Genomic DNA, 26698 nt, shown 5'->3' with positions numbered 1-26698 from the left:
AGAAAAGGAGGGCTAAGAGACAGGGTAATATGAGGCTGTTCGAGACAAGCAGTTGAAGTGCAAGGTAGAGCAGCAAACATAATGATATTTTTCTGTTTGGTATTCCTTCCTTTCTGATTCAGTGGTTCAGCTGGAGAGGGCACAATTTCCCCTCAAGAGCCACTGGTAGGCACATGACCCTGATCTACTCAACTAGGAGAGTCCATTCCTAGGTTATAATTATTGGTTCACAGATGGGCACATGATATAAATTGAGCCAATTAGTTTTACCTCTAGAATTTTTTTTCTGCTAGACCTATTAGGAAAGATACCTTCTTCCTCGGGGACCCTAACATTGTCAGTGCTCATCTTTCCTGTCACATTGTTTGCTAGCTAGACCCCAGCATTGTCCTAAAGTTCCCTCCTGACATTCACATGCTTGTATAGTCTCCTTCGTGTTGTATTAGGGTTGGTCTTTATGATACATGAGTATACAGCAGAAGTGGTGGTATTTTATATGTGAAACTGGAAGCTACAGATTCCAAAATGGAATCAACAACACTTGGTAATTGATTGGATTTTTAGACGTAGGAGAATGCAAAGTTTTCAACTTTGACAAAATGGTTATATCATTAGCAGATGTAACAATGTCTGGAAGGAGGATTTGTTATATTGTGCTAGATGAATAGGAGGTAAGAAATTTATCATCAGGTTGAGGCTCTAGGTAGCAGTTCTAGGAACAATGGTTGGTATTTAGAAAAACGAGGTAGACTCACAAAATAGTGAGTTCTCTGTCACTGTTCGATTCCTTATTGCAGATGTTGGAGACTGGACTTATAATAATACAGCATCTAAAATCACTTCTGAGTGAGTGATTTGATTGCTACTAGTTGTTACACACACACTCACACTCACACTAAAGGTAAAGGTAAATGGAGGCAATAGCCATAATCTCTCCAATCATAGAGCTCTTAGCAGTTTTCTCCTTGTTTCTCACTGTTGCTTCAGGTGAATTATAATCTCTGCTGGAGCACCTACCCCAGTTTACTAGACAGACTGGAACCAGGATCAGGGGACTCCTGGTCACATCCATCCCTTAACTTTGCAAACTACTTTAGCTCCATTTCTACTTGATTCCATGCTGTATAAAATTGGCATTCTCACAAAATACTCAGAAAAACAGGGGAAACCAACAGGCACTCCAGCAAACGGACAAACTGTGTTGTTTATATGTGTTTTTACCACTATGAGTTTATGACCTGTAAACATTTTTCTGATAGTGCCCAATACACTTCAATTCCCTTCTCCTTGAAGTTTCTTTTCCCTTAAAAAAATGTTATCCTCTGGGCCATTTTTCTAAAAACATTTCTCCTTTTCTCTAACATGATCCTGAAGCAAACACAATACATGGCTTGGGGAAAATAAAACAGAAATGTAAAACAAGGAAGTTAGACTAGATAATTGCTAAGATTCCTCTTAGCTCATAAATTTAAATAGCAAGTCCTAAGGATTTTGTATGTAGCATCACTGAACCCCTTTAGTAATAGTTTCAAGTACTTGTAGTGATACAATTATGCAAGCTATATTTTTAAATGCTTTTTCATCAAATTGTTGTAAAATTCTGTGAACACTTAAAAGGCATTTATGGGCTTGAAAGGGCTAACATGGTTCTTTATTAAGTGTCTTATTCATGGGAAGCCAAATCTTGATATTCAATAGCGTTTGTGCAACACAGAAAACAAGGAAGTGCAACAATGCAAAGAAAGCAGGTCCATCAGAGTCTTGCCTCATTCTCTTGTCTCCCTTAATCCATGCCTTGGATTCACTGAATGCTTTTTTTCTTTCAATTCTGGAAAAATCTCTTCCACTTGCAAGATTTGGTAGATGCCTGCCTTAGAGATTTATTATGTACTTTCCCTGCATCCACTTGAATATTTTAATGAAAAATAGAGGCTATCTTTAAAAATATTTGTTTTGGCAAGTGTAAAAGGATTAGCAAAAGCAGTGATACTTTTAATGATTTGTAAAATCACACAAGAGACTTGTTCATCGTTGGTGATACACTTAGCATTTTAAGGTTTTCTTATGCCACCTAGGAACGTTCAAAACACCAGGCTGATGCAATAGTCACTCATCAGTTGTTTAAAGAAAGTAGGGAGTTTCCCAATCAGCCGTTTCTAACTACACGGTACCTGGCTAACAGGGCTATTTGACTTTTTAATTCTGTTTGTATAAATAAAATGCAAACCAAGAGAGTATTGTGACTCAGTTGACTTCATAATTTTCCTTTCCCTCTGCCTCTCCAGCCTCCCTCCTTTTTGTTGACAGTTTGTTTTACCATAAGCTATTATAACATAAAGATATTATCTTTCAGGATAAAGGCAGAATGCCAAATTTGGAGGCAGAATTTTGGCAGCATTCTGGATGTTCTTAAAGACGATGTGCATTCTTCTTTCTTTATCCCCTTAGAGGTGAGAAATAAATCTCACCAGCTCTTGTGGAACAAATTTAGCTGAGCCCTCAACAGACAAAATGTTCCTTTGTCTATAGTTACCTCAGGGAGAAGATTCCTAAGCGTTCATTGTATAAGACTGTTTTGGAAATATTTTGCTGTTTCTTTTGGTATGATTTGTGCAGTATACTTGTGTAATTTAATAATAAAATTCCAGTTTTCATGTTGCAAATCTGGTTGCCCTAGTTTAAAATTATATGTTGAATTATGAAAATCAAGCCTTTGGTTTCCAGGGAGAAAAGTGATTTCTATCTTGGAATTGTTTAACTATACAGGCCTGGTGTATTTCCCACTCATATTTTCCTTCCAGAAAGTTGTCTGGAAAGCCATTCCTTCCCTACTGGTGACATTGCACAAATGTAGTGAAAACTTGAAATGATTTTGGTTTTCACTGACTTCTTATGCATTAGTCACACTTTCTGTCTTAGTGTCTGAAAAGAACAAAATGATAGATGTTTTTCAAAGGACTATTATGAAGAAAGAAACGTGGTTTGGGTTGACTAACAGAGATAGGAAAAGTGGGTAGTGTGCTGGTCTATATTAAAACAATTGCCCTCAAAGAAAATTCAGAAAAACTAAATTTGCCTTATTTAGGTAAAGACAATATTTCATTTTATAATCACTGTAATATAGATTTAGGAAACTCCAGTAAGTATTGAAAAGTTAGACATTAATAGGTTATTTTGCATTTGAATTTCAGGTTTTTAAAACAATATTTAATAAATTTCACATATTTGCTTTTTAGAAGATTTAAATTTTTTAAAAACTTTTTTATTTATTAAAAAAATTTTTTTAGTGTTTATTTTTGAGAGAGAGAGAGAGAGAGAGAGAGAGAGAGAGAGAGAGTGGCAGGGTGAGAGTGAGGGAAAGGCAAAGAGAGAGGGAGACACAGAATCTGAAGCAGGGTCCAGGCTCTGAGCTGTCAGCACAGAATGACCCAAACCGAACTTGCACATTTACCTAACTGAGCCACCCAGGAGTCCACCCAAAATATTTTCTTTAAAGGAAGACATGGTACCGTTTGTTTATTATTTTTTTTTAATTTTTAAATTTTATTTAAATCCAAGTTAGTTAACATATAGTGTAATAATGGTTTCAGGAGTTGAATTTAGTGACTCATCACTTATGTATAATATCCAGTGCTCATCCCAACAAGTGCCCTCCTCAATGCCCTTCACCCATTTAGCCTATCCCCCCACCCAACACCCCACCAGCAGCTCTCCGTTTGTTCTCTGTGTTTAAGATTCTCTTATGGTTTGCCTCTCTCTCAAAACGCAGTGCCTTTTAATTTAAAAGCATACCTCACTATTTTGACGAGTCCACGGGATTTTGCTGATTATTCTAGGGTTGCTCTGAGGAGGAACGATTGCTAGAGTTACTGTTTAAATTTTACCTATGAGGCCCAGGGATCTGAAAACCAAGATGAATCAGGAAATCATGGTGGTGATTAATGGGGGTGTGAAACTGCTTCTAGCCTTCTGTCCCAACAGAAAGAAGAATTTTGCCACAAAGTATTTATTAGTAGTCATTGAATAATTCCTGGCCCTGGGTTTTCAGGTAGCCCTTTTCCCGGCACTATTATGCCCCTCACCCATCTGAAGCAAATTCAGATTTCCTGCCTCTGAGTGGTAAGCTTTGGTGAGGATTTCTGCAAAATACAGGGAAATGTGCTTGTTTTAAGTCTCTGGACTCTTTGCTGACACTTGCAATGACACAAATGCCCATCCTTCATCACAGAGGAGACCAAACACAAGCACATAGAAGGATCAGTGCTAAGCTCTCAGCATGACACAGTGGCTACAAAGTCAGGGGCCCTGGGTCTCAGGCCTCTTTCTGACACCTGCAACTGTGTGATTCCGGAAGAGTCTCCTCTTTTTGGCCTCTGTGTCATTTGTAAAATGGGACTTCATGGAGGATTTACGATACAAAATTATGCTACTTATTAGAATTTACAGAAATTATTTTGGATTACAGATATGTAGACATTAGGAGGTGATTTTATAAACTCTGCTTCTTATGTGAGATGGATGTTAGACTGATTTTATATGAAAAGTTGGGCAACAGTGCATTGATATTTTAGCACCGGTTCATTTACAGCAGAGACCAGAATTATGATGGCCTCATTCCTGTCAGAACATGAAGCTTTAAGAGGAAAGTAATAATTTTAGAATCCTTAGCTCATTATTAATGACACCCCTTCGAGTTATACCATCTACTACCCAGCTTTTTTCTAAAGCCAAATTTTAGCACTGCATAACCACCTACTCTCTGCTCAATTGCTTGAACCTTAGATACTTTTTCTCTAAAGTAAATAATCTGTTTTTTCCCTATAGAAGTTTTTGGTTTTTCTCCCCCTTATCCTTGGTGGCCTGAGAGGTGGCAGGAATCCACACCTATACAGTCTCTAGCTCCAGAAAATTTCTTTTATTATTTATTTTCTCTTTTTATTTTTTTCATTCCATCCTGCTAAAGCTTACATGAGAGGTATTTGAAATCACCCAGATGCTTTTCCATGTCTCTTAAATTTTCTTTAACATTTTCCATTTCATGAATTTTTTCTTTTGCACTGCCTTCTGGAAACCTGTAAATTAATCTTCAACTATATCTATTCTGGAATTCCATTCTTCCATTAATATTTAATTTTTTTTCCTTTTTGAATCCCGAGTATAAAGAGTTGGCTTAATTGTAACACCTCAGTTCACAGCACAATGTTGTTATCATTTGTCTGTGTAAGAGTCTTATTTCATTCTCTTGTTTTTCAAACCTTCCTCCCTGATTTGCATTCCCATTCTTCCTACCATTGTTTTTATTTAAGATGTTTGATGTATGTTCTTAAATGTGCATGTAATTCTGCATGCCAAAATATGTTGTGTTGTCTTCTCTGCATGCTTTTTTCCTGAACTGATAGACAGTATTGTGCTATGCAGCATGGCTTTAAAAAAATTTTGCAGTGAAGATCTAATTCCAAAGAACTCCAATTGCTTCTTTTTCTTTTCTTTCTTTTTGCTTGAGAGAGAGAGAGAGAGAGAGAGAGAGAGAGAGAGAGAGAGAGAAAGCACAAAGCAGGTGAGTGGGGAAGAGAGGGAGAAGGGCAGAGGGAGAGAGAGAGAGAATCTTAAGCCGGCTCCATGCTCAGCACGGAGCCTAATGTGGGGCTTGATCCTATGACTGTGGGATCATGACCTGAGCCAAAATCAAAAGTCAACCAATTGAGCTCAACCAACTGAACCACCCAGGCACCCAATTGTTTCTGTTTTTTATAGCAATCCTGTTTTTGCTAATGAATGTAGTATCTTCTAAGATCTCTCCAAATAAATTACTTATACTTATTTATATAAGTCTTATTCTGTTGCCTCCATTATTTTCTGTAGGGTTTAGTTGTTCTGTTATTTGAATAAGATGATCCTTTCTTTCTTTCTTGTTTTTAATGTTTATTTATTTTTGAGAGAGAGAGAGAGACAGAAGAGTGCGAGCTGGTCAGGGGCAGAGAGAGAGGGAGACAGAATCCTAAGCAGGCTTCAGGCTCTGAGCAGGCAGCACAGAGCCTGGCGTGAGGTTCTAACTCACAAGCCATGAAATCATGCCCTGAGCTGACAATGGATGCCTAACTAAGCCACCCAGGCACCTTTCTAATGGTGTTAATTTTCCTCAAATATTTGGTGATGATTGACTGTTCTTATTGTTGGTGTGGATCTATTTCCTTGGCCGCATGAGAATCTCTGTTTACTTGTCTATGAAGGCAGGTTCCACTTTTGGTGATAAAGGGGAACACAGTGGAATATGTGGTCCAGAGGGCTGGTGTACTAGTTTTCTAAGCCTGCCCTAATAAAATACCCCAAATTGAGTGGCTTTAAAAAAGTAGAAATTTATCCTCCCACAGCTTTGGAGACTAAACATCTAAAATCAAGGTGTTGGCAAGGCCATGCAACCTCCAGAGCCCCTAGGAGGGCATCCTTCTTTACCTTTTCCGTCTTCTGGTAGCATCAGGAGTGTTTTGGCTTATAGCAAAGTAACCCCACCTCTGCCTCTGTCTTCACTGTGATGGTCTGTGTGTCTCTTTGTCTTCATGTGGCCTTCTCATTTCTGTGTCTCTCTCCTTTTCTTAAAAGGACACTAATCATATTGGATTAAGGGCCCATTATACTCCAGTATAACTTCATCTTCACTAATTATATCTGCCATCATCTATCTCCAAATAAGGTCACATTCCGAGCTACCAGGGTTTAGGACTTTAACATATCTTTTTGAGGCACACAATTTTACCTACAACAGTGGGTAAGTAGCTTGTCCACTTAGTAAAAGTGGGCTTCTCATCCCTTCCCTTGTGACATAGTCCTGCTTCTGCAGTACCAGAAACTACTCTGGGAGTCTCTAATTCCGGAACTCAGTTTGGAGACCTGTGCATGCCAGTTTATCATGGTGCAAATGTTTGAGTCAGGATGACCTTCTATTTCTGTCCTCTGCTGCCATTGTGGAAGTCTTGCTGGACTCTGCTTCTCAGGCCCCAGCACTGAAGCCAGGAGCCTTTCCCAAAGTTTTTTAGCTTTGTTTATAAATGAGGTTTATGGCCAGCTGTTCAGATCTTTGGAAGAAAGGGTCACTGGCCAGATTCTCTGATTGGTCCTTTAATGACTCATCCAATGATTTCTCCAGGACTGCTTTGGTTTGGTTAGCTTAGAGCATAAAACTCATTCAGGGTTTTCTTAAGAACTTTTGCTTCCTTTTGCAATAGCTTGTATTTGAATCTTGTGTTGCAGGTTCTCCCACTTGTTTCTCTGTTAATCTGATCTCATCTGTTTCCCCTTACCTCCCCAAAATGTTTTTTTTTTTTTTTTGTATTAGAAATTTCTAAAGTTTTCTGGTCCACTGAGACCACCCTTTCTTGTTTTCTGTTATGTATCCTTCTTTAACCACAGGTTTTCTTTAATTTCAGTGGCATTTAGTGGGGAAGGAGATAGATGTATGAGTTTATGCTACCATCATGACACAGCGTAAGGTGCTGATCTAAACTAGAAGTCATCGAAGGGCCAGATAGTAAATATTATAGGCGTTTGGAGCTATGAGGGCTCTGTTGCAATTTTTGACAATGCTGTTTTAGTGCAAAAATATATAGACAAGATGTAAATGTATGCAAGTGACTGTGTTTCAATAAAACTTTACTTAGAAAAACAGGCAGTGGGCCAGGTTTGGCCTATCCCTGAAATCAGTGGTTCTCAAAGTTATCTTGCAACAGAATCTATGGAAAGACTTGATAAAATACAGACTGCCTCCTCACCTCCAGTTTTTGACTCAGTGGGTCAGGGGTTAGAGGGGGTGTCCCAGAATTTGCAATTTTAATAAGCTCTCAAGTGATGTGATACTATTGGTCTATGGACCATACTTTGAGAACCACTCATCTAAATAATTTTTATTTCCTAAACACCACCATCTCAACCATTTTTTGACAATACAACTGTGTTCCTTATTCAACCATTCATTTGTTGGTTCATTCAAGTATTTATTCATTTATTTTTAAGTGTTTATTTCTTTTTGAGAGAGAGAGAGAGAAAGAGAGAGAGAGAGCACAAATGGGGGAGGTGCAGAGACAGAGGGAGACACAGAATCCGAAGCAGGCTCCAGGCTCTCAGCTGTCAGCACAGAGTCTGATGGGAGGTTTGAACTCACAAACCACGAGATCATGACCTGAGCCAAAGTCGGATGCTTAACCAACAGAGCCACCCAAGTGCCCCTCAACTAGTATTTATTGAGCTTTTAATATGTGCCAGGCTCTGTTCTAGGTCACGAGAACCTTGTCATGAACTAGACACAGTGTCTGTTCCCATGAGTGGGGGAACCAGATGACCAGACAAACACAAGTTATATCTAAACAAGATACAATATTGGATAGTAATAAGAACTACACAAATGAAACCAAGGAAAAGGAGACAGTGATACAGGAAGAGAACGATGTTAGACAGGACAGTCAGGGAAGGTCATTATGAAGAGATGACATCTCAACATAGATGTAATGATGTAAAAGAGTTAATCATGGGAAAGGTAGAGATTTCCAGGAAGAGGGAATAGCAAGTATGACTACAGTGGCTTGGACTGATATGGGTTTTAGTAATGAGACACAGCTGGATACAAATTATATTGTGATGGTCGAGCCAGCAGAATTTGCTGATAAATTGGATGTGGAATGTGAGGGAAGAGCAGTATTAAAGGAACTCCTGAGTGTCCATCTTGGATAACTGGGTGGAGATGGGAAGGAGCTTAAGATTTTATTTTTAGCACTTTATGCTTGAGATGCATTTTAGACATTCAAATAAAGTTGTCAAGAAGGTAATTAGATGTAATATGCTGGAGATCAGGTGAAAGGTCAAGGCTAGAAATAAAATAGAAATTTGGGACACATCAATATGCTTCCAGTGTTTTATATTTAAAGGCACAAGTCTAAAGGAGATCACCCACATTGTGGGTGTAGATAGAGAAGGGGGCCAAGGAGTTGACCTTGCTAACTGAGATGATGGGAAGACGAGGAACCAGCAAAAGACACAGAGAAAGCATGGAGGAGAGAGTATGATTTCTCAGACGCCAAGTAATGAAAATGTTTCCAGAAAGAGAGAGTCTCCAACTTGTCAAATGGTACTGGGTGAGCAAATGAGATGAGGGCTGACACTTGATCACTTGGTGATCTTGACAAAAGAGCATACAGTGGAACAGTGAGAGAGAAAGCTGTTCAGAATAGAAGCCAGAAAATGGAAGAAGAGGACCGATGACAATAAACAGTCAATTCTCTCCAGTGACTTCTGCTTCTGGTAATGCTTGCTGAGTTATATGTACCAATACTGAGAACCACTAGAAAAACAAGCCTAATTATAAAAACTATTTGCCTGAAGGTATTGGATAGCTAACAAAAGGGTGAAGGATAATAAGTTTTGGAAGAAGAAAGAGACCCGGAGAGACAAACCCAGCACCAAAGTCTATTTTTTAATTAGATGAGGTAGCTGAGAGGTTGAGAAACTCAACAGGATTTTTAACAGCCTCAAGAGACTGTTAGGACAAAATATGTAATCCAGAGTATGCCAAGGGAGAGAGCTAGGTAGTCACCTTCTACCAGGTTTTGCATTTGAATCCCAAGGAACTGACTCTAAGTAATAAATATAAATCAAAAGTAGTTCAAGTCTGGCAGCGACTGTAGCCCAGCTTCAAATAATCTCAATTCTTAAAATGAAATTAAGCACTACATTGCTAGTGCTCTTAACTACCTGCCAGAAGAAAACATAACTTTGTTATGGAGTAAGACAACGTAATTTAAAGCCTCAAATTATTTTTTACAATGTTGTAATATACAGTGTCTGGCAATCAGTAAAATAACATGTCGTATGAGGAGATAAAATGACAGGAGTGAAAACCAAGGGTGGGGGAAACTCCTAATAGTAGAAATAGACTCATAGGAGCATCATGAACTTATCTTTAGGATTCTTAATTCATTCAAGGAGATTAAGGACAGATTAGGGAATTTGACAGGAAATTGTAAACCATGAAAACAAACAAACTGAAATTCTAAAACTGAATTTACGTGGTTACGGAAATTAAAAACTCAATGGATGGGGGGCACCCGGCTGGCTCAGTCAGAAGAGCATGTGACTCTCGATGTCGGGATCATAAGTTTGAGCCCCACACTGAGTGTAGAGATTACTTAAAATAAATAAATAAACCTAAAAAACCCCTCAGTGAATGGATTTAATAACTGATTAGACAGAGTTGAAGAGAGAATTAGTGAATTATGAGATTGGCAAAAGTGATTGCCAGAATAAAGTATAGAGATGAAAGGTATGGAAAATACAAAAAGAATGTCATAAAATAGGAGCTATAGTGAGAATATTGGCGTGAATAATTAGGGACCTGGAAGAAGCAGAGGAGAGAGAAAATGGGACATAAGCAGTATTTGAAAAGACAATGAGAGTTTTCCAAGTCTGTTGATGAATATCAAACCACAGATGCAAGAAGCACTAAAAACCTCAACTAGGATAAGTAGAATGAAAACCACACTTAGCCCAATTATAGTAAAATTTCCTAAAACTAAGACAAAAAGAAAAAAAATCATAAAGTAGCTGTAGGAAACGCATGAAGCAACAGAATGAGATTTCTCTTCTTTCATGACAACAGTGGAACTTTCTACAAAGTTCTAAAAAAAATAACTCCCAGACTAGATTTCTTTCTTTCTTTCTTTCTTGCTTTCTTGCTTTCTTTCTTTCTTTCCTTTTAGTATTTTATTTATTTATTTATTTATTTATTTATTTATTTATTTATTTATTTATTTTGAGAAAGAGAGAGAGAGAGAGAGGGAGTGGCAGGGAGAGAGGGAGAGAGAGAACATCCCAAGCAGGGATTCTGGCAGCATGGAGCCCAGTGTGAGGACTGATCTCACCAATCATGAGATCATGACCTGAGCCCAAATCAAGAGTTGGACACTTAACTGACTGAGCCACCCAGGCACCCCTAAATGCTATCATTAAAAGCAAAGGTTACCAGATTGGATAAAAAATAATAACTGTGTGTTGCTCTCAAGAGACACACCTAAAAATATGGGAAAACAGAAAAGGTAGAAATAATAGGATGAGAAAATATATGACATACAAATATTAATCAAAAGAAAGCTGAATAGATTAATATCAAAGTAGGCAAGTCTTTGGAGGAATTTTAAGTTTTCTGAGGAATGGGTCAAGAACTAGAGGGGGTTCAAACTATTTTATTTATTTATTTTGTAATGCTCACATACTGACGGGAAGACTACAGCAGAGATGTGGAGACTGATGACACAGGAAAGATGTGTATAAGCTGTTCGAGTAGAAAAAGGGATGAGATTGGTGCTGAAACAGAAGAGTTGGCCTTAGGGACAGGGACAATGTTTTACCAAGCAGGTGCCAGGTACCAGGTGCAGGTACATTGGTAGACAGATCTTTTTAGAAGATGAGACAGTTCTCTTTTGAGTACATCTATTTCCTAACAAAACAAAACAAAACAAACAAACAAACAAACAAACAAAAGTACCAGTTAAGTGTAGGAGGAGAGGTTATTAGGTTATTATTGTCGGAGCAGAGAGACAGCATGATACAGTTTTAACAAGAGGAAAAACAAACTGACTATGGAAATACACAAAGGCTGTAGGCTGAGGGTTGAGAGTTCATGTATCATTTGTTATCATCAATTTAAAGCAAAGCTTGTCAGTGTGGTAGTTGTATGTGTTTTCCAGACAAGCCCATCTGGAGTGAGGATGAAGAGTAGGTAAAGAGTTTAATCTGTGCTCAGGTAAAGTGAGGTAAGACGTCTGCATAGTTTCTTTTTATAAACCTACATCTTCCAGACCAAAGGAGGCCTTCACCCCTCCCTCTGTCCTCTTACAGGTATTGGCAGTGTTGAGAAGTTTTAGTGTTGGTTCTGCTGAAAAGCACCTCTCGGCAAACCCCATCTGATCCACAGCTGCTTGTTCTCTGAAATTAGAAGGAGGACTACTTAGCGCTTTTGGTTCTCAGCTGTGGGCCTAGTTGCCAAACTTGAGAAAAGGGGAAGAACCCATTTTGAACTTCACATCATGGTTACATCTGTCTGCAGAGATGGAACAAGCAGATGCACTTAGATCCTGTCTTGTGGGATCCAGCCCTAGGGCCTGGAAGGATAAATCATTCCCTTTACCTGTGGGTCCTATCAGCGTTTCCCTTTTATTTATTTTTTTAAGTTTATTTTTTGTGGGGGAGATAGGGCAGAGAGAGAGAGAGAGAGAGAGAGAGAGAGAGAGAATCCCAAGCAGGCTCTGCATTGTCAGTGCAGAGCCTGATGCAGGGCTCAAACTCATGAACCTCAAGATCATGACTTGAGCTGAAGTCAGAGGCTTCACTGACTGAGCCACCCAGGTGCCCCTCAGTGCCCCCTTTATGTTATCAAGATTTCCCTCCGTTACCTGAGAGACTTTGAGTAGGTTTCTGTGTTTGCGAATAAGTCATCTTTGACAAAAAGATTAGTTTCCTCTTCTGTGTAAAAAGAAGTGGTTTTCAAACTGTGGGCCTGCAGCCCGAGTTGTCACAGGGGCTTGGGAACAGGATGGAAGAAGTAACAAGGCACTTCTGGTTCTACAAGCCCACTCCAACACTGACCTCTCTTACACGCTGGGCTTTTGTTAGGGATTTTGCTTAAAAAGGTTGTATTAACAAAATGAAATAGAACCTACTCTTCCAACTCTTACACTATATAATTCCACGGTGTAAGTCCATTTATATTTATCTTTTGTGGTAATAGCTTCAAGTTACAAGACAGGGGAGGTCTGAAATCATTTCCCAGGTCATGGGCCAAGGCATCAGTAATCCCTGAGCTTAGCTTCCTGTTTCTCTGACTCTCAGATCTTGTCCAACCAGCCACTCCCTGATCTGGCTGATGTGCAGGGGAGTATGGGTTCTGGAAGATCAGCAGCTTCCTCACATTACAATACCGGCACTTGTGTTTTCTTTTCCTTTTTCTCTCTCTTTAGTATTGTCCAGAAATACAAACATTTTGCTGAGGGAGCCTCATTTCAGTGAGGTCATGCCTCCGGGCAAGGGATTAGCAGCTCAGGTGATCTCATTGGTCTCTTCCAGGTCAATAACTTTACAGCTGCATGAACTGGCAACTTGTTCTTGGCACAGTTAAAGTGGGCATCCATTAATAGTCCTGGGAATGTCACATACTCACTAACAATAAACGTGAGGACCCCCTGACCAGCTGAAGAAGTAGAATTAGCTGAGAAGGGACTGAACTTTAGCCTCAGGTCATGTGTAATGGTCACAAATCAGTGATTCATTAATTTACTCAAGCACAGGATTATTTTCCACAAATGGATCAAATAATTTATTACCTCTTCAAAGGGCATCTTGAAAACACCTGGAAAAATTGGCATGAAGAAAGAGGACTTCTAATTAACCGAGTAAAATTTAACATTAAGTCCAAACTGGAAAATTTCTAACACTTGTGCTTTGAAGACCAGTTTTAGAAAAAGGAGCTACTAAAACGTGTTCATTTTCTTGGAAGACAATTCCAGAGTTAATGTTACCAATGAAAACCACATATTTTTGTTACTAATTTATATGTTTAATTTTACAGATCCTGTGCTTAATAGGCCATAATTCTTTACAGGCTTCCTCAGACATGTGGTCTATGGTCTGAAAATCAGATCAGAATCATAAATTGCTTTCGTATTATCTTAAAACAGCATTAAATGAATTTATTATTAAAATAATAAAAATACATCATTTTAACAGTTTTTTTTTTTTTTTTAATGAAAGACTGTAAAATTCCTAAAGAAAAAATGCTCACAGAAAATAAACCCTAGGTAGACTTCATTTTAAGTAGAAAGGAGAGCTGTGAGGAGAAAGACTTTGGGCTCCTGGCCTGCAGCTTTTCTAGGTACTGTTCTTTGTGCTTTGGCGAGACCCTGTATAACTATGCTCCACAACCATATTAATTGTATCAGAAGTTTCAAAAAAGAAAATCAGCTTATCAAAGGAACAGGGAAATACCTTCGTTTCCCCCCTCCCCCATTGTCCAAAACGGTATGCCTTTCATAGTTACATGTGTATATGCTGAAACTGAAACACCACACCGCATGCCTTGGCAACTGAGATGATTGTAAACAGCATACAACATACGGAACACACTCACAGTTTTTGTTTTGTTTAAAAAATCTTCTCTTGTAGAATTCCCTGTTCTGTTTCATGGCATCATCCATCCATCCATTCATTCATTTATATTTATTTTTAAAATTCTAGTATAACATACAGTGTTATGTTAGTTTCAGGTGTACAATATAGTGATTCAACAATTCTATACATTACTCAGGGCTCATCACGCTAAGTGTACACTTAATTCCCTTCACCTATTTCACCCAACTCCCCTTTGGCAACCACGTTTGTTCTCCATATTTAAGAGTCTGTTTTTATGTATGACTCTTTTTCTTTGTTCATTTGCTTTCTTAATTTCCACACGTGAGTGAAATTATATGGTATTTCTCTTTGACTTATTTCAACGTTTTTTTATTTTTTTTATTTTTGGGACAGAGAGAGACAGAGCATGAATGGGGGAGGGGCAGAGAGAGAGGGAGACACAGAATCGGAAACAGGCTCCAGGCTCCGAGCCATCAGCCCAGAGCCTGACGCGGGGCTCGAACTCACGGACCGCGAGATCGTGACCTGGCTGAAGTCGGACGCTTAACCGACTTCGCCACCCAGGCGCCCCAAGGGAAAGGGAGAGAGAGAGAGAGAGAGAGAGAGAGAGAGAGAGAGAGAGAGAGAGAGAGAGAATGAATCTCAAGCAGGTTCCATGTTCAGTGCAGAGCCCCACATGGGACTTGATTCCATGACCCTGGGATCATGACCTGAGCTGCATTCAAGAGTCACATACTTAACTGATGAGCCACTCAGACACTACAGGAAAATGAAACTTCTTTAACAACAGTCATAAATACTAGATATACTTGCATGGTAGATTCAGATAATACATTTTTTAATGTCTCATGATATCTTTTAGTGAGTAGTAAGGACTTGTACTTCATGGCCTTTTGTTATTTATAAATATGCTATACATTCTGACAAATCAGATGCGATTGTTTTATTATGGTTAGTTCTACTGAACATAGAGAATGTGCTGAAGATTATTTTATTTATTGCTTTGAATCAAACTACAAAGAACTACACATATTTCAAACTCATGACTCATAACCAAAGAGATACATGAAGACCCTCAAGTGGTCATTTTATTAAACAAATACAAATTTGAAATGTTTATGGTAAAATACATCAGTATCGAACAAAAATGTTTGTAAACAGTAGTTCTACAACTGGGAAGACATCTTGGTTTTATTAATTTTGGTGACATCTTCCCAACCATGTCTAATCTTTAGTATCTTCTTCCTCAAGCATGGCAGGAATAGTATGGCTTTACAAATCAGGACAACGATTGGAAGGAAAACAGCGATCATAAAAGTTGGAGGTGTATACCATATAAATTGTTTTATATCTACCCATTTATTCCAGGCGAAAATCAATGCATGTATAGTGCCCAGCAGAAGGCAAACAATTCCTAGCTTGCTCTGCAAAAGAAAAAAAAAAAAAGATTATGTTGGTGGGATTGGTTCAGTAAGAGTTTATTTTTTCTGACCTTTTCTGGATATATTCTGCTGCTTGGCAATTCTTTCATTCACCTGTGTTTATTTCCCTATCATATTTCTCAATAACGTCCACTCACATCTTTCCATTCTTTTCACATATCCCCGCCTTACTTTGGGTAATGTCTTTGTCCCCAGGTTATTTAAGAGAATCCACAATCACTCTCCTCTCAGTCTCAGCCTATCAATAACACTGTCTTCCTTTTCTCCACATTTTGTTCATTTGTCTTAATGACATTTATTTGATGGCGCTTTGTCTCTTGAGCATTTGCCTTCATTCTATCAAGAGACATCTACGTTCAGGGACTCTTACTCATCACAGGGTCCCTGCAGAATCAACACAATGATTTGTGCATTTTGGGTGCTCAGTAAATACTAATGGGTTGACTGAAGATTAGTGCAAAAATCAATTTGGTATTAGTGATCTTTACCAATTATGAAAGCAACTAAAGTAAGTGACTCTGATTTTGGTACATGGATACTAAAGTGAATAAACTTGGCCCATGTTAAAAATCAAACATCCTGATAAAGTAGAAAAACACCAACAATTATTTCCACTGTTTGAACAACACATAGAGACATGAAGATGTGAAGAAAATTTTCAACTTGCACTGGGATACCCGGCACTATCCAGAAAAAGTTGCTTAAAAACAGTTGTTCACCTACGTAATTTTATGGCATTCTGACAATAGCTTTTCCAGATAAGTTTTGACTTTGATTCATTTTACTGGAAATGGTCATTAGCCTGCCAGAATGAATCCAACTCACAATTATTCAGCAGTAAGCACTCTTAAGCCCCAACGAATACAATCAAATAGCTAAGTTTATATTTTCAAATATAAATCTCCAAGGTAAATCATGCAGTAACTAGTTCTTGAATTGTAAGTGAAAAGTTTCTAGGTTATTAATTGAAAAATACATGTGATTGGCTGAAGATCAAGTTAACCAAGTGTGTACTGTATTCTTATTATGGGTTAGGTATTGTGTACATAGTGGGAATGGGCTGGAATGTCAAGATGCAGTGTGTGAATTCCTAATTAAATCTGAGAAGCGATGCTCAGCATATGTGTGACAGGCAGAGCAAATGTAAGAAGAAAGTTATTTAATGAGGAATGGAGAACTCTAATGCCTATCATGCTGAGCCTACAAAATCAGCAAATACTGTGCTTGGAAAATGTGGTGCCATTTCTAAGCTCCACTGGAAAAATTCAGATGGAGACATATTTTCCAACCTCATCAGATGTCCTGATAAAGTGTCTGTAGAAGTATATGTATAGACCTGTAGAAGAGATAGTGGGGAATGTCTGACTTTGTGGGAATTTCCAAAAATGCCCACCCATAAAAGCTAAAGCAATATACTTTAAAAAATCTTGGCAATGCCTGTGACTAAATTAAATGTAGTCCCTTGACTCTGGTCAGACATGAATCCCCCATGTGAATTCTGGCACATTGCTCTTCTTAGGGTGTAATCTACCACTAGCAGATTAACCTCAGTAAATCTGAGACAGTTTTGAATTCCAAGAATACAGCAACTTCCAGTGAGAGAGCTACATGAAATGGAAGTTGGAAAAAGCAGCCTTTAAAATTAGATATTAGAATATCTTCGGTAGATAAAACTCTGTATTTCAAGGAGAGATGCTTTTTTATGGATAGTACCAAGCTGTGTAACTTTAAAGGCATAAATAAAATCAGGGGACAGGCAAAAGAATATTTTCATTTTGGGGGAACTTAAAAACTGTGGATATTAAATTCCTAAAATATCACCTTTGTAGTTAGTAGGTGAGTAGAAAATTGTCTAACAAGTTTCAAGTGTTAGAATATTTTTCTTCGAGTAATGCCTTTTTATTTATGTCTAGAAAACACTTCTATTTAGAAGCAACAGGGAAAAATGATTGGAGAGCACGTTATTGATTGGAACAAGTGTGGGATTTTTGCTATTGGAAAACCATCTGTCATTTTTTTATGGTGTAAAGTCAATATACTTGATGATATTATAAGTACAAAAAGATTTGCCTCTCTGAGGGGCCAGAGTTCTTTTGTATATAATTTACCTGGATATAGTGAAATTCTCTCCATGTCAGAGAGTCGCTCACAGATGGAATAGATGTCACAGCTAACAGAGCCAGTATTGCGAGTGCCACAATTCCCAGAGACACATAAATTTCCATTCTCCAAACATCATGCTCAATCCAGGCATCTTCTTTATTTTGTTGGACCTACCAGAGGGTAAAAAGAGGAAAGGCATGCAAACAACATTGGTTTCTGGCAGATGAGCCTCCTTCTTTCTACATTCCGTCTATGACGGGAGGGCCTACTAACTTGGAGCTTCCACAAATCTGTGACTTTTTTTTGCATTCCTCTAAGCCAAGTGACATAGGAGACATCAGTCTCTTTCCTTGAATGCAACATTTACATATCTGTTTTATTAATTTATGTAATAGTTATTTGATGCTTAGAATTGTAATGTGCATGCTTATGTGGTGAAGAACAATTAGAGTTACAAAGTAATCTCATGAGGGTGGCAGAAGGTTGCTGTGTGGCTCTGTCCATGAACAAAACACGTATTTATGTTGTTCAAATTGTAGTTTACTATTTTCAACTGAAAAAAAAAATCCTCAGCGTAAAACTATTTATAACAAGCCCCAATGAAGAGTTACACTAAAACATTTAAAAATGCAGATTACATTCCCAGCACAGCATTTCAAGACAGGTTTGGGGTATTGATATTAAAATAAGATAGAGTTAATCTGTAGATGACTTAGACTTTTTAGTTTAGTGATATTATCAATATTGTCACCTACCTGTTGATATGCCCAGTTTAGCAACTTGTATCTGTAGGATCGCCTCATTGGATAGGATAAACTATAGATTGCATGCAGTACAGCAAAAAAGAAACTGAGAAGCCCAAATTGTTTTCTTGTTAACATCCATCTATCCAACCAATGTGGAAATTTCTTATATTTGGTTCCATTATGAAGCTGTACAATTGCCGCTATCACACCTGGCAAATAAACCAGTGCCAAGAGGGTGATGGAAACCATTGGCAAGACTTTGTTGATGACCAGGATTGGAATTTTATAAAAATAATGTTGATGGGAAGTTACAAAAGGGTGAATTATTTCCCTCAGAAGAGTGTAAAGAAAAGTCAGAGATGATACGATAGCAGCAATTTTAATTGGCAAGCGCCACTTTGGAAAGAGTTCCTGTTTGTGTTGAAGCTCCGCGGGGCAATCAAATTCATCAAAATGGGTTGTTTGGTGCGTGTGCAAAGGCACAGGTCTTTTTAGCATGCTGGTCTCGCCTGAGTCCTTATTCTACAATGGAAAGAAAATAAACATTTAAAAATTAAACAAAATAATGGGATTTCTCTTCAACTAATTACCTATTTTGCTCATTGTGCTTATTAGTAAAAAAGGACATTCAGAACCTTGCTTTTGGATACTGGTTAGCTGAAGATGTCATAGTCCTATGTAGCACTGATCAAAGGTAGACTTAGCTATGTTAGGATTCTCCGTTATAAATTTTTTAAAAATTTTTATTTATTTATTTTTTGAAAGAAAGAGAGAGAGAGAGAGAGAGAGTGAGCATAAGTGGGGAAGGGCAGAGAGGGGGAGAGAGAATCCCAAGCAGGCTCTGCACTGCCAGCATAGAACCCAACACGGGGCTCGATCTCACTAACTGTGAGGTCATGACCCAAGGCGAAACCAAGAGTTGGATTCTTAACCTACTGAGCCACCCACATGCCTCTAGGATTCTCCATTAGTTTCTGTTACTCATTTTTCTGTAAGACAGAAGGATACATGCTTTGTTAAGACCGAAGATATCTCCATTAAAGCTCACACCATTGTGTTTCTATGTTGAAGGCACCAACGAATAGAATAATGTAAGTGGGAAACTAAAATTGAAAAACTTAAAAAAAAATTCAGGAATCCTCGGTAAAAATAATACTTGTAGGTTACATAGATAGTTGTATTTGTTTTATAATATTTTTATTGGTTACTGGGCAACTCTCCACAAAGAATTAAAGAGTGAATTCTTCATTAAGTCAAGTACAAAGGATCAAGAAGAATATAGTCATTACAATTATGAAAATATCTAATTTCCATCATGATATACTTTGATTTTATATTTCTAAAATATCTCATTTGTGTAATTAGTGATTGACAACTACTCTATCAGAAGGTGCAAAGTTTATATAAGTAGTTAAATCCCATAGGGATGATCTATTTCCTAAGAAAGTTATACTTCTTTACCCAGTTGCATTTCTAAGCAGTCAACAACTCAAAAGAAGAATGCTTTGAATATTTGGTCATTTCCCCAACTGACTGATATACCAGCAAAGTAAAACAAAACAAAACAAAACAAAACAAAACAAAACAAAACAAAACAAAACAAAACAACACTTCTAAATAAGAACTTAGAATGTTTCATATTGTATTGCTTTAATTAATAAATTTGCTTTTTCACCCAGTATGTTATTTCTCATTTCTTAGAGCTCTATATGTAGAACCATAAAATTTTAGTGCTCAAAATATTAGTCATGATCTTGTTCATTTCCTCATTTTATGCAGAATAACCTTAATTCACATAGTTCTCTATCATTTTTAGTGTTTAAAAGTAGCCTCTTGCCATTTGACTTTTACTTTCAGTGATAAATCACTGTTACATCCAATGCTTTTTCCAGGTGCTCCATTTAGAAGGGAGTTGAGCATGATACAGCTTCTGTCATCTCTGCATGTTAAAACAATCTAAGTACAATCGACTGAGATCAATTTTCTGGTTAATGATGAAGATTTATAGAACAGCAGGTAAGATGGTTAACTTGAAAAATGAAGATGATTTTATTTTATGCACACTTATTTTATAGAATGTGTGCTAGTACTATCTTATTATTCCCATTAAAATAATTAACAAAAATAATATAAATAAGTAACACTAATATAATTATTATATATACTATTTTTCCTATTAAAATAATTAAGGTAAAATAATTTCTGTAACAACTGCAGGCAATACCATTTAGAAAGGTGAAAAGGGTTTGGAACAAAAAATTTCCAACACTTTTTCAGTCGAGTAATGTAAGGTGGCACAAAAGTGGGACAAATGATTCTTATTCCAAAATGGAATTTATTTGTTTAAATGGTGAATCATCAATTAACTTGATGATCTCTTGGTAAGCTGCCATAATACCTATGGAAAAAAAAATGCATGCTCACAAAATTACTGTTATATGGGCACTGGTGACTCTTTCTACAAATTTAGACCCACAGTATGTTAGAAGGAATTGGAAGGGCCTTGGAGATGAACTAGTCCAACTCTCTCATTTTATTGAAAAACCAAGACCCAGGATTTTCAGTGACTTATTTGAGGTTATTCAACTAAGTCCATGACAAGTCAATCAAGGTAGACTTTCTCTTACATACCACACTATACCTTCACCCATCACAATATCAGTGACAGGAATCAGAGTCAAGATATCAGGCAGCTAGGGTGAAAATCACTTTTACAACCCTAGGAGATGGAGGACAGCATTAAAATCATGTTTCTAGATTTTAATTAATTATTATTATTATATTACCAAATAATCATCTTCTTCTAGATTTCTCCTAGGTTTCATTGTCCAAGGTTCTTGGTTTGTAATGTCTTGTCTGTTCTCCATTAATTCTGTAAAATAGAATTGCTTCAGCCACCTATGAAAACACAATTATCTTCTTTGAGTCTAATGTTGGATAGATAGGGCAATATGAAAAATTTACTCACATTAGGACGTGAGTGGCCTAGAAAGTATAATTAAAATACAGATAGTGACTGATTTACTATTTAACCTCACATAATCTGTAAGAATCTCAAACTAGTGCCCTTGTGTCAACAGTAACTGCTTTTCTTTGTTGACTATTGGTGCAATGAGTGACAAACATGTCTATAGGGAATTCAAAGAGTCAGATGTCACCTTTTATTTTAGAAGAAGTTGACTCCTGGTGCTCATTTAGAGGAAAGCCAACTCTGCTCAAAGGTAAATAGAATTAGGAATGTTTTTTTTTTTTTTTTTTTTTTTTTTTTGAGGCACAATGCTATCAGTAGAGGTTGGAATTGGCTGATGTAAGATTATCCTTTAGGAAGTTGTGTTGAATAGACTTTTGGGGTTGATACTGGAATCTGAAATAATTAAATGACTTTATGGGGACAATGTATTTTGAGGTTCAGACAGTAAACAGAACAGACACTTTTGGAAAGGTGGACCCTGATAGTGGCATAAAGGACCAAAAGCTGTATGTTCAGAGTGTCATTTTCTCATTGGAGTAACAGGTTGGTTTTTGTAGGTAAGACATGAACTGTTAGTATATTTCCACAGGGGTTGTTGAATCGTGTTCAATCACTGACATGCCAATTCTCCAAACTTCCTGCCTGACAAAAGAATCTCTTTCTTAACACCCTTCACAGGTCCTCCTCAGGCTTGGGGTGGCATTATTATTATTATTTTTTTTTAAGGAAGAGAAACATTACAATATTATTCACTGTTTTTTATTAGCTCTAAATTTATTTCTGAGGATTACCTCACCAATTTGCACTTCAATGAGAAAAACAGATTAGATATACAACAACTTGACTGACAGAAACATTCCAAGTGTTCCTGAATTTTAGACCACCTATAATACTTTATTAAGTGCAAAGTTGTTTCCAGGAGTAGCTTAAAATACTTTAAACATTCTCCAACTTTTATTTATTAAAAAAAATTTCTTTTAATGTTTTTATTTATTTTTGAAGGAGAGAGAGACAGAGCATGAGCGGGGGAGGAGCAGGAAGAGAGGGAGACATAGAATTTGAAGCAGGCTCCAGGCTCTAAGCTGTCAGCACAGAGCCTGAAGTGGGGCTCAAACTCACGAACTGTGAGATCATGACCTGAGCTGAAGTCAGATGCTTAACTGACTGAGCCACCCAGGCGCCCACATTCTCCAACTTTTAAAGGTTTGCTTTTCTCAAAAAATAAAGAGGAGCCATCTTTATATAATGCCAACCATTTGCCTTTGTTGAAGTGCTCTGAGAACATTTTCCATATATTATCTATCTTGAAAATTTGCAGTGTTCATGCTGAGGATATTTGTTTTGTTCTGCCCACATTTTCTCCATTTGGAGAAATGGCCCTCCTTTGGCATATGACTCAGTCTTGGCTAATCACAGTTCTCTGTTTCCTTGATGGCACTGATTGGCTTACAGATGGCATACAACCGTAGTTGAATTATTAGAGTCCCTCTCTGATATTTATAAATGGAAGTGGAAGATAAAGAGATGTCTTTAACATGTTTTTAAGTTGGGATGATTGGAGCCTTCTATGCTTTCTTCTACATGCCGTAAGGAGGAAGAGATCTTCAACAGAACAGGAGAAAGCCAACACACGAAAGTACAAGCAAGAAATGGGGAAAGACACGGAAGAGTCCTGGTGATATATTTTAAGTATTTAGAGTTCCGGAGACCAGATAATGAATTTTTCAGTCACACAAGCCAATACATTTCCTTTTTTGCTTTAGTTTCAATAGGGTATCTATCACTGGCATTTTAAAGACTCCTGAGTAAAGCATATGCCAATCATCAGATATTTATGGAACTCAACTTTATAATAGACACTGAGGAAAAAGAAATGAGACTTTATGTCTGTTCTGGAGGAGCTCACAGTTTATTTCCTTAATAAATATTATTCCAAATCATTTAGTGATTTAACCAACATTATAGAGTACTCTGGGAGGTGGGTGTGTGTCTACGAATAAGAATAGAAGTTTTATCTACTGTAATCGAACAAAATATAATGCACTACGTTTAGATGTTTTAACTCTGAGTTGTAGGATGGCAAAGATGTTAACACACAAATCTACACTCATTCAATATAAACTCATTAATTCTATTGTGAACAATAATATTAGGCAGTGGGAATGTGAAGTTAAATGAGATGGAGCCTCTGCTCTCAAAACCTCAAAGTCTAGGGGAGAGGGCAGAAATTTCAACAACTAACCGCATGGTAATGCAATGAATTCTAAAGGAAGGCAGTTTTATAGACAGATTGTGGCACGGAAAGGGTGAGGGCTCTCTTGCAGACCTGGTCCTGGGGCGTCAAGCAAGTTGGCAGCATTTGCTGAGTGAGGGCCACTTCATACAGAATCTGGGTGAAAAGGCAAAGTGGCCTTGGAGAAGTATCCACCCATTCATCTGCACTGTAGGAAGACCATACTGAAGAGCAAGGCCAAGGAAAAGTCCAGGGCAGTGAGGGAGCCTGTTGGCTCTGTGGTCCACAGTTAGATTTGTGCCAGAAACCAAGAAAATAAAATACCAGTCAAATCAAATATGTTGGTTTCCATCAGACATTAACCAAATGTATAATTTAAATTCTACAGTAAAATCTTTTCATGAAAGAAAAAAAAAACCAGGAAACTACATAGTGTTCAGATGTTTGGAACTCCAGATTTGACCCAAAGTTCTCTAACTTTCATCCCATTTAAAAAGCAAAACATATTTTTGATGCGACTGTTCTGTTTTGCTGTACCAGGATGGCTGCTGACCTGACGTTCCTGCTAAATATTGACACAGCCCAACTGACTCATGTTTTTGTCAAAGAGTTTAGAATATGAAGAAACTGGATGACTAGAATACAATATGAATTGCTTTGCATTTCCAAACCTTCTAAACTTTCAAGCATATACTTGTTTCACCACATTTAACTATGTAAAGAGATGTTTTTTTCACTGGGCTGTTTTTTTTTCTTTTTTTTTTTTAAAGCATTGCTTAATATCTGTGTTAAATAAATCTTAGTCAATGTCAGGATATTGTGGGATTTTTTTTTTTTTTTTAATACAGGGAAAGAAATTTAGAAGTGTTTGTAAATGTTTATGTCTATAAATCCCTTCTGGTGGGTTTGACCCATGACATATATGAAGCCTTGATCCACTATTTGGAGAGAACTTGAATCTCAAACCAGATCCTGAAAGAGTAGGACTAATGTTCCCAGAACTTAAAATGAAAACTTCCTGTTACTAGGAAACCTGAAGTCAAGTCACACGATTTTAAGCACCATGTACCATTCTTCAATGCTATGCAAACCCGCCGCGATTTTGCCAAGCTGGAAAACTTGCCATCAGAACCCAACCGAAGGACAAACTTAATAACCCATCATACTCCCCAAGCCCCTAGCGAAAAGACTTCCTGTGAGTCCCTGGCTCCCAGCCCCTGGACCGGCCACAACGGAGCAGTGTGCTCCGGGGAGAGCTAGGCAGGAGGGCAGCGCGCCCTGGAGCCGCGCATAAGGGGAGAATTGAGCTACACTCGCCCCGGAGCGCCTCCGCCCCAGGGCTGGGAGGCTTGCAACCCGCTACACCCTTCCCGAGACTTGGGAGCCCGCGCCCGCCCTCCCAGGGGCACCCGGAGACGGGGAGCAAGCGGCGAGCTGGGACGATTCTAGGGACTCACCCGCTTCTAGGCGCAACCGTCCGGACGGTAAGTTGCGGCGCAACTGCTGCGGGGAAGTGCCAGCCCCACGCGGCGTCCGAGCCCTGGGAGTCCAAAGCCTGCACTCTGGCTGCAGACCCCGCCTCCGTGTCAGTGGCCCGTCCAGCGCCACCTGCAGGTGCCTGGAGTCCGCGCGGCTCCTTGGAGTGGCATTCCTCGGAGGTCCCAGAGACCCAATCAAGGGTATCCCCACATTGCAACCTGGCTGCTCCCAATTTTCTTTCAAATGGCCCTGTCTCCTGCCTCAGGTCTGCTCCTCGGCCTCCCACTTTGGTTAATCTAAGTAACGAACACTGGTGTAATTCTTTGGAGCAGTGGTGTTCAAACTTTAATGCGTATCACCTGCAGGCCTTGCTAACACACTGATTGGGGCCTCCCTCAGGGTTTCCTGATCCTCAAGCCTGGGATGGGACCTGAGTTTCCTCATTTCTAACAAGTTCCCAGGTGATGCTGGAGCACTCTCAGATCACACTATGACATGGACTGCTTTAGAGCTTAGCTAGTCCATTTAAAACTTCGCAGCAAGTGACTGCTATTTACAGTTGAGGAATCCGAATCTGAATCTCTGAGAGTGACTTGCCCCCTAAATTGTGCAAATCTTGCACGCTAAACTGCACAAACTCTGTCATAAGCCCTTCAACTCCATGCTAGCTCCTCTTCCTCGCCTCTGATATATTAAAGCCAACTTCCCATACCTAACCCAATCAGGTACTCCAAACTGAAATTAAAGCTACTGTCACTATTTAAAAGTGTTGGGGTGTTTTTAAAAAAATGAGGGTTATGGAGAAAGAGAATGTGTGCGGGGGATTTAACTCTGAGTTGGAACCAGCCTCAGGGTTAGCGTGTCTGAAACCTGAATTGCAACATTTGGGGAGTTAGTGCACAACATCCCCAGAGCTAACCTGATTAGAAAAACAAAGGAAGATAAACTCTCAACTGCAATTTCATGATTGTAATCAACTAAGGGCTGTGCCTGTTTTAATATGTATTTTTTTTTGTACTCATTGACTTTCCACAGGGTAATATTAAAGCCCTTTGAAGATTAAATTACCATGGACTGACGCCTTGTGGTAGAAATAGAATCTTACACTTTATTTCTAGTGAAACTAGAAAATAATCACTTAAAAAAGTTTTGGAAAAAAAAAATCTCTCTGTATTTATTGCACAAACCACAAAGAATTAAGAATGAGTCTAAGCATTGTTGAATTTTTCAAATGATCTTGGGTTTTAAATGATTGAGCAAAGCAATATTGCTTTCATTTTTTAAGCTTTGGTAGAACAAAGGTCATTCTCTTTTTAATAATATGTTTTGCACATGAAGAGAATAAGGAAGTTATTATTATATTAATATAAGTTGGCTAATTATAGAAAATTCCAACTAAAACTGTTTTTCTTCTTCTAATTAAAACCTGTAAAATCAAGCCCAAATGTTTTGTTTTATACTTAAACTAAAATTTTTAAAATTAAATTAAGCTTAATTTAATTTAGTTTAAATTCAAGTTAGCTAACATATAGTGTAGTATTGGTTTCAGGAGTAGAAT

The 26698-nt window shown here is 38.1% G+C and overlaps 2 protein-coding genes across 8 annotated transcripts in view; one reads left to right on the top strand and one right to left on the bottom strand.

Annotated features, from left to right (window-relative positions):
• Positions 1–24482, top strand: part of FAM237B (family with sequence similarity 237 member B) — a 166964-nt gene extending 142482 nt beyond the window's left edge. Inside the window, exons 4-6 of one of the 5 annotated variants that reach the window (XR_013553998.2) lie at positions 20350–20473; positions 21628–21678; positions 22431–24482. The gene's annotated coding sequence lies outside the window, so the exon portion shown is untranslated. Of the gene's footprint in view, positions 1–4588; positions 5724–20349; positions 20474–21627; positions 21679–22430 lie in introns of those variants that run through there. The other 4 variants (XR_009610371.3, XR_009610366.3, XR_009610368.3 and 1 more) reach the window with 4 other exon arrangements.
• On the bottom strand, positions 15229–25232 carry STEAP1 (STEAP family member 1). 3 transcript variants are annotated; one of them, XM_060633867.3, is made up of 5 exons: positions 25119–25232; positions 21244–21355; positions 18467–18979; positions 17717–17881; positions 15229–15590 (listed from the first exon to the last, which is right to left on the bottom strand). In XM_060633867.3, exons 2-5 carry the CDS (start codon positions 21322–21324, stop codon positions 15333–15335), a joined length of 1017 nt encoding a protein of 338 aa, XP_060489850.3. In that variant the 5' UTR covers positions 21325–21355; positions 25119–25232; the 3' UTR covers positions 15229–15332. The 3 variants fall into 3 exon arrangements, with proteins under 3 accessions (XP_060489850.3, XP_060489848.3, XP_060489849.3); XM_060633865.3 differs by having other exon boundaries at positions 21244–21329; positions 25119–25210; XM_060633866.3 differs by lacking the exon at positions 21244–21355 and having other exon boundaries at positions 25119–25216.
• Positions 25233–26698: the final 1466 nt, after the last annotated feature.

The sequence above is a fragment of the Panthera onca genome, chromosome A2 (genome assembly GCF_046562875.1).
Source record: "Panthera onca isolate mPanOnc1 chromosome A2, mPanOnc1 haplotype 2, whole genome shotgun sequence".
Taxonomy (NCBI): domain Eukaryota; kingdom Metazoa; phylum Chordata; class Mammalia; order Carnivora; family Felidae; genus Panthera; species Panthera onca.
This window is presented reverse-complemented; position numbering and strand designations above follow the sequence as displayed.

Excerpts from the sequence above, each read along its gene's own strand:
- STEAP1 (XM_060633867.3), bottom strand. The coding sequence starts at position 21,324 with ATGGAGAACAGACAAGACATTACAAACCAAGAACCTTGGACAATGAAA. Across the intron at positions 18,980-21,243 it reads TAGAAGAAGATGATTATTTG|AATAAGGACTCAGGCGAGAC; the intron begins GTAATATAATAA and ends TTTCCATTGTAG. Across the intron at positions 15,591-17,716 it reads GAGAATTTCACTATATCCAG|AGCAAGCTAGGAATTGTTTG; the intron begins GTAAATTATATA and ends TTTCTTTTGCAG.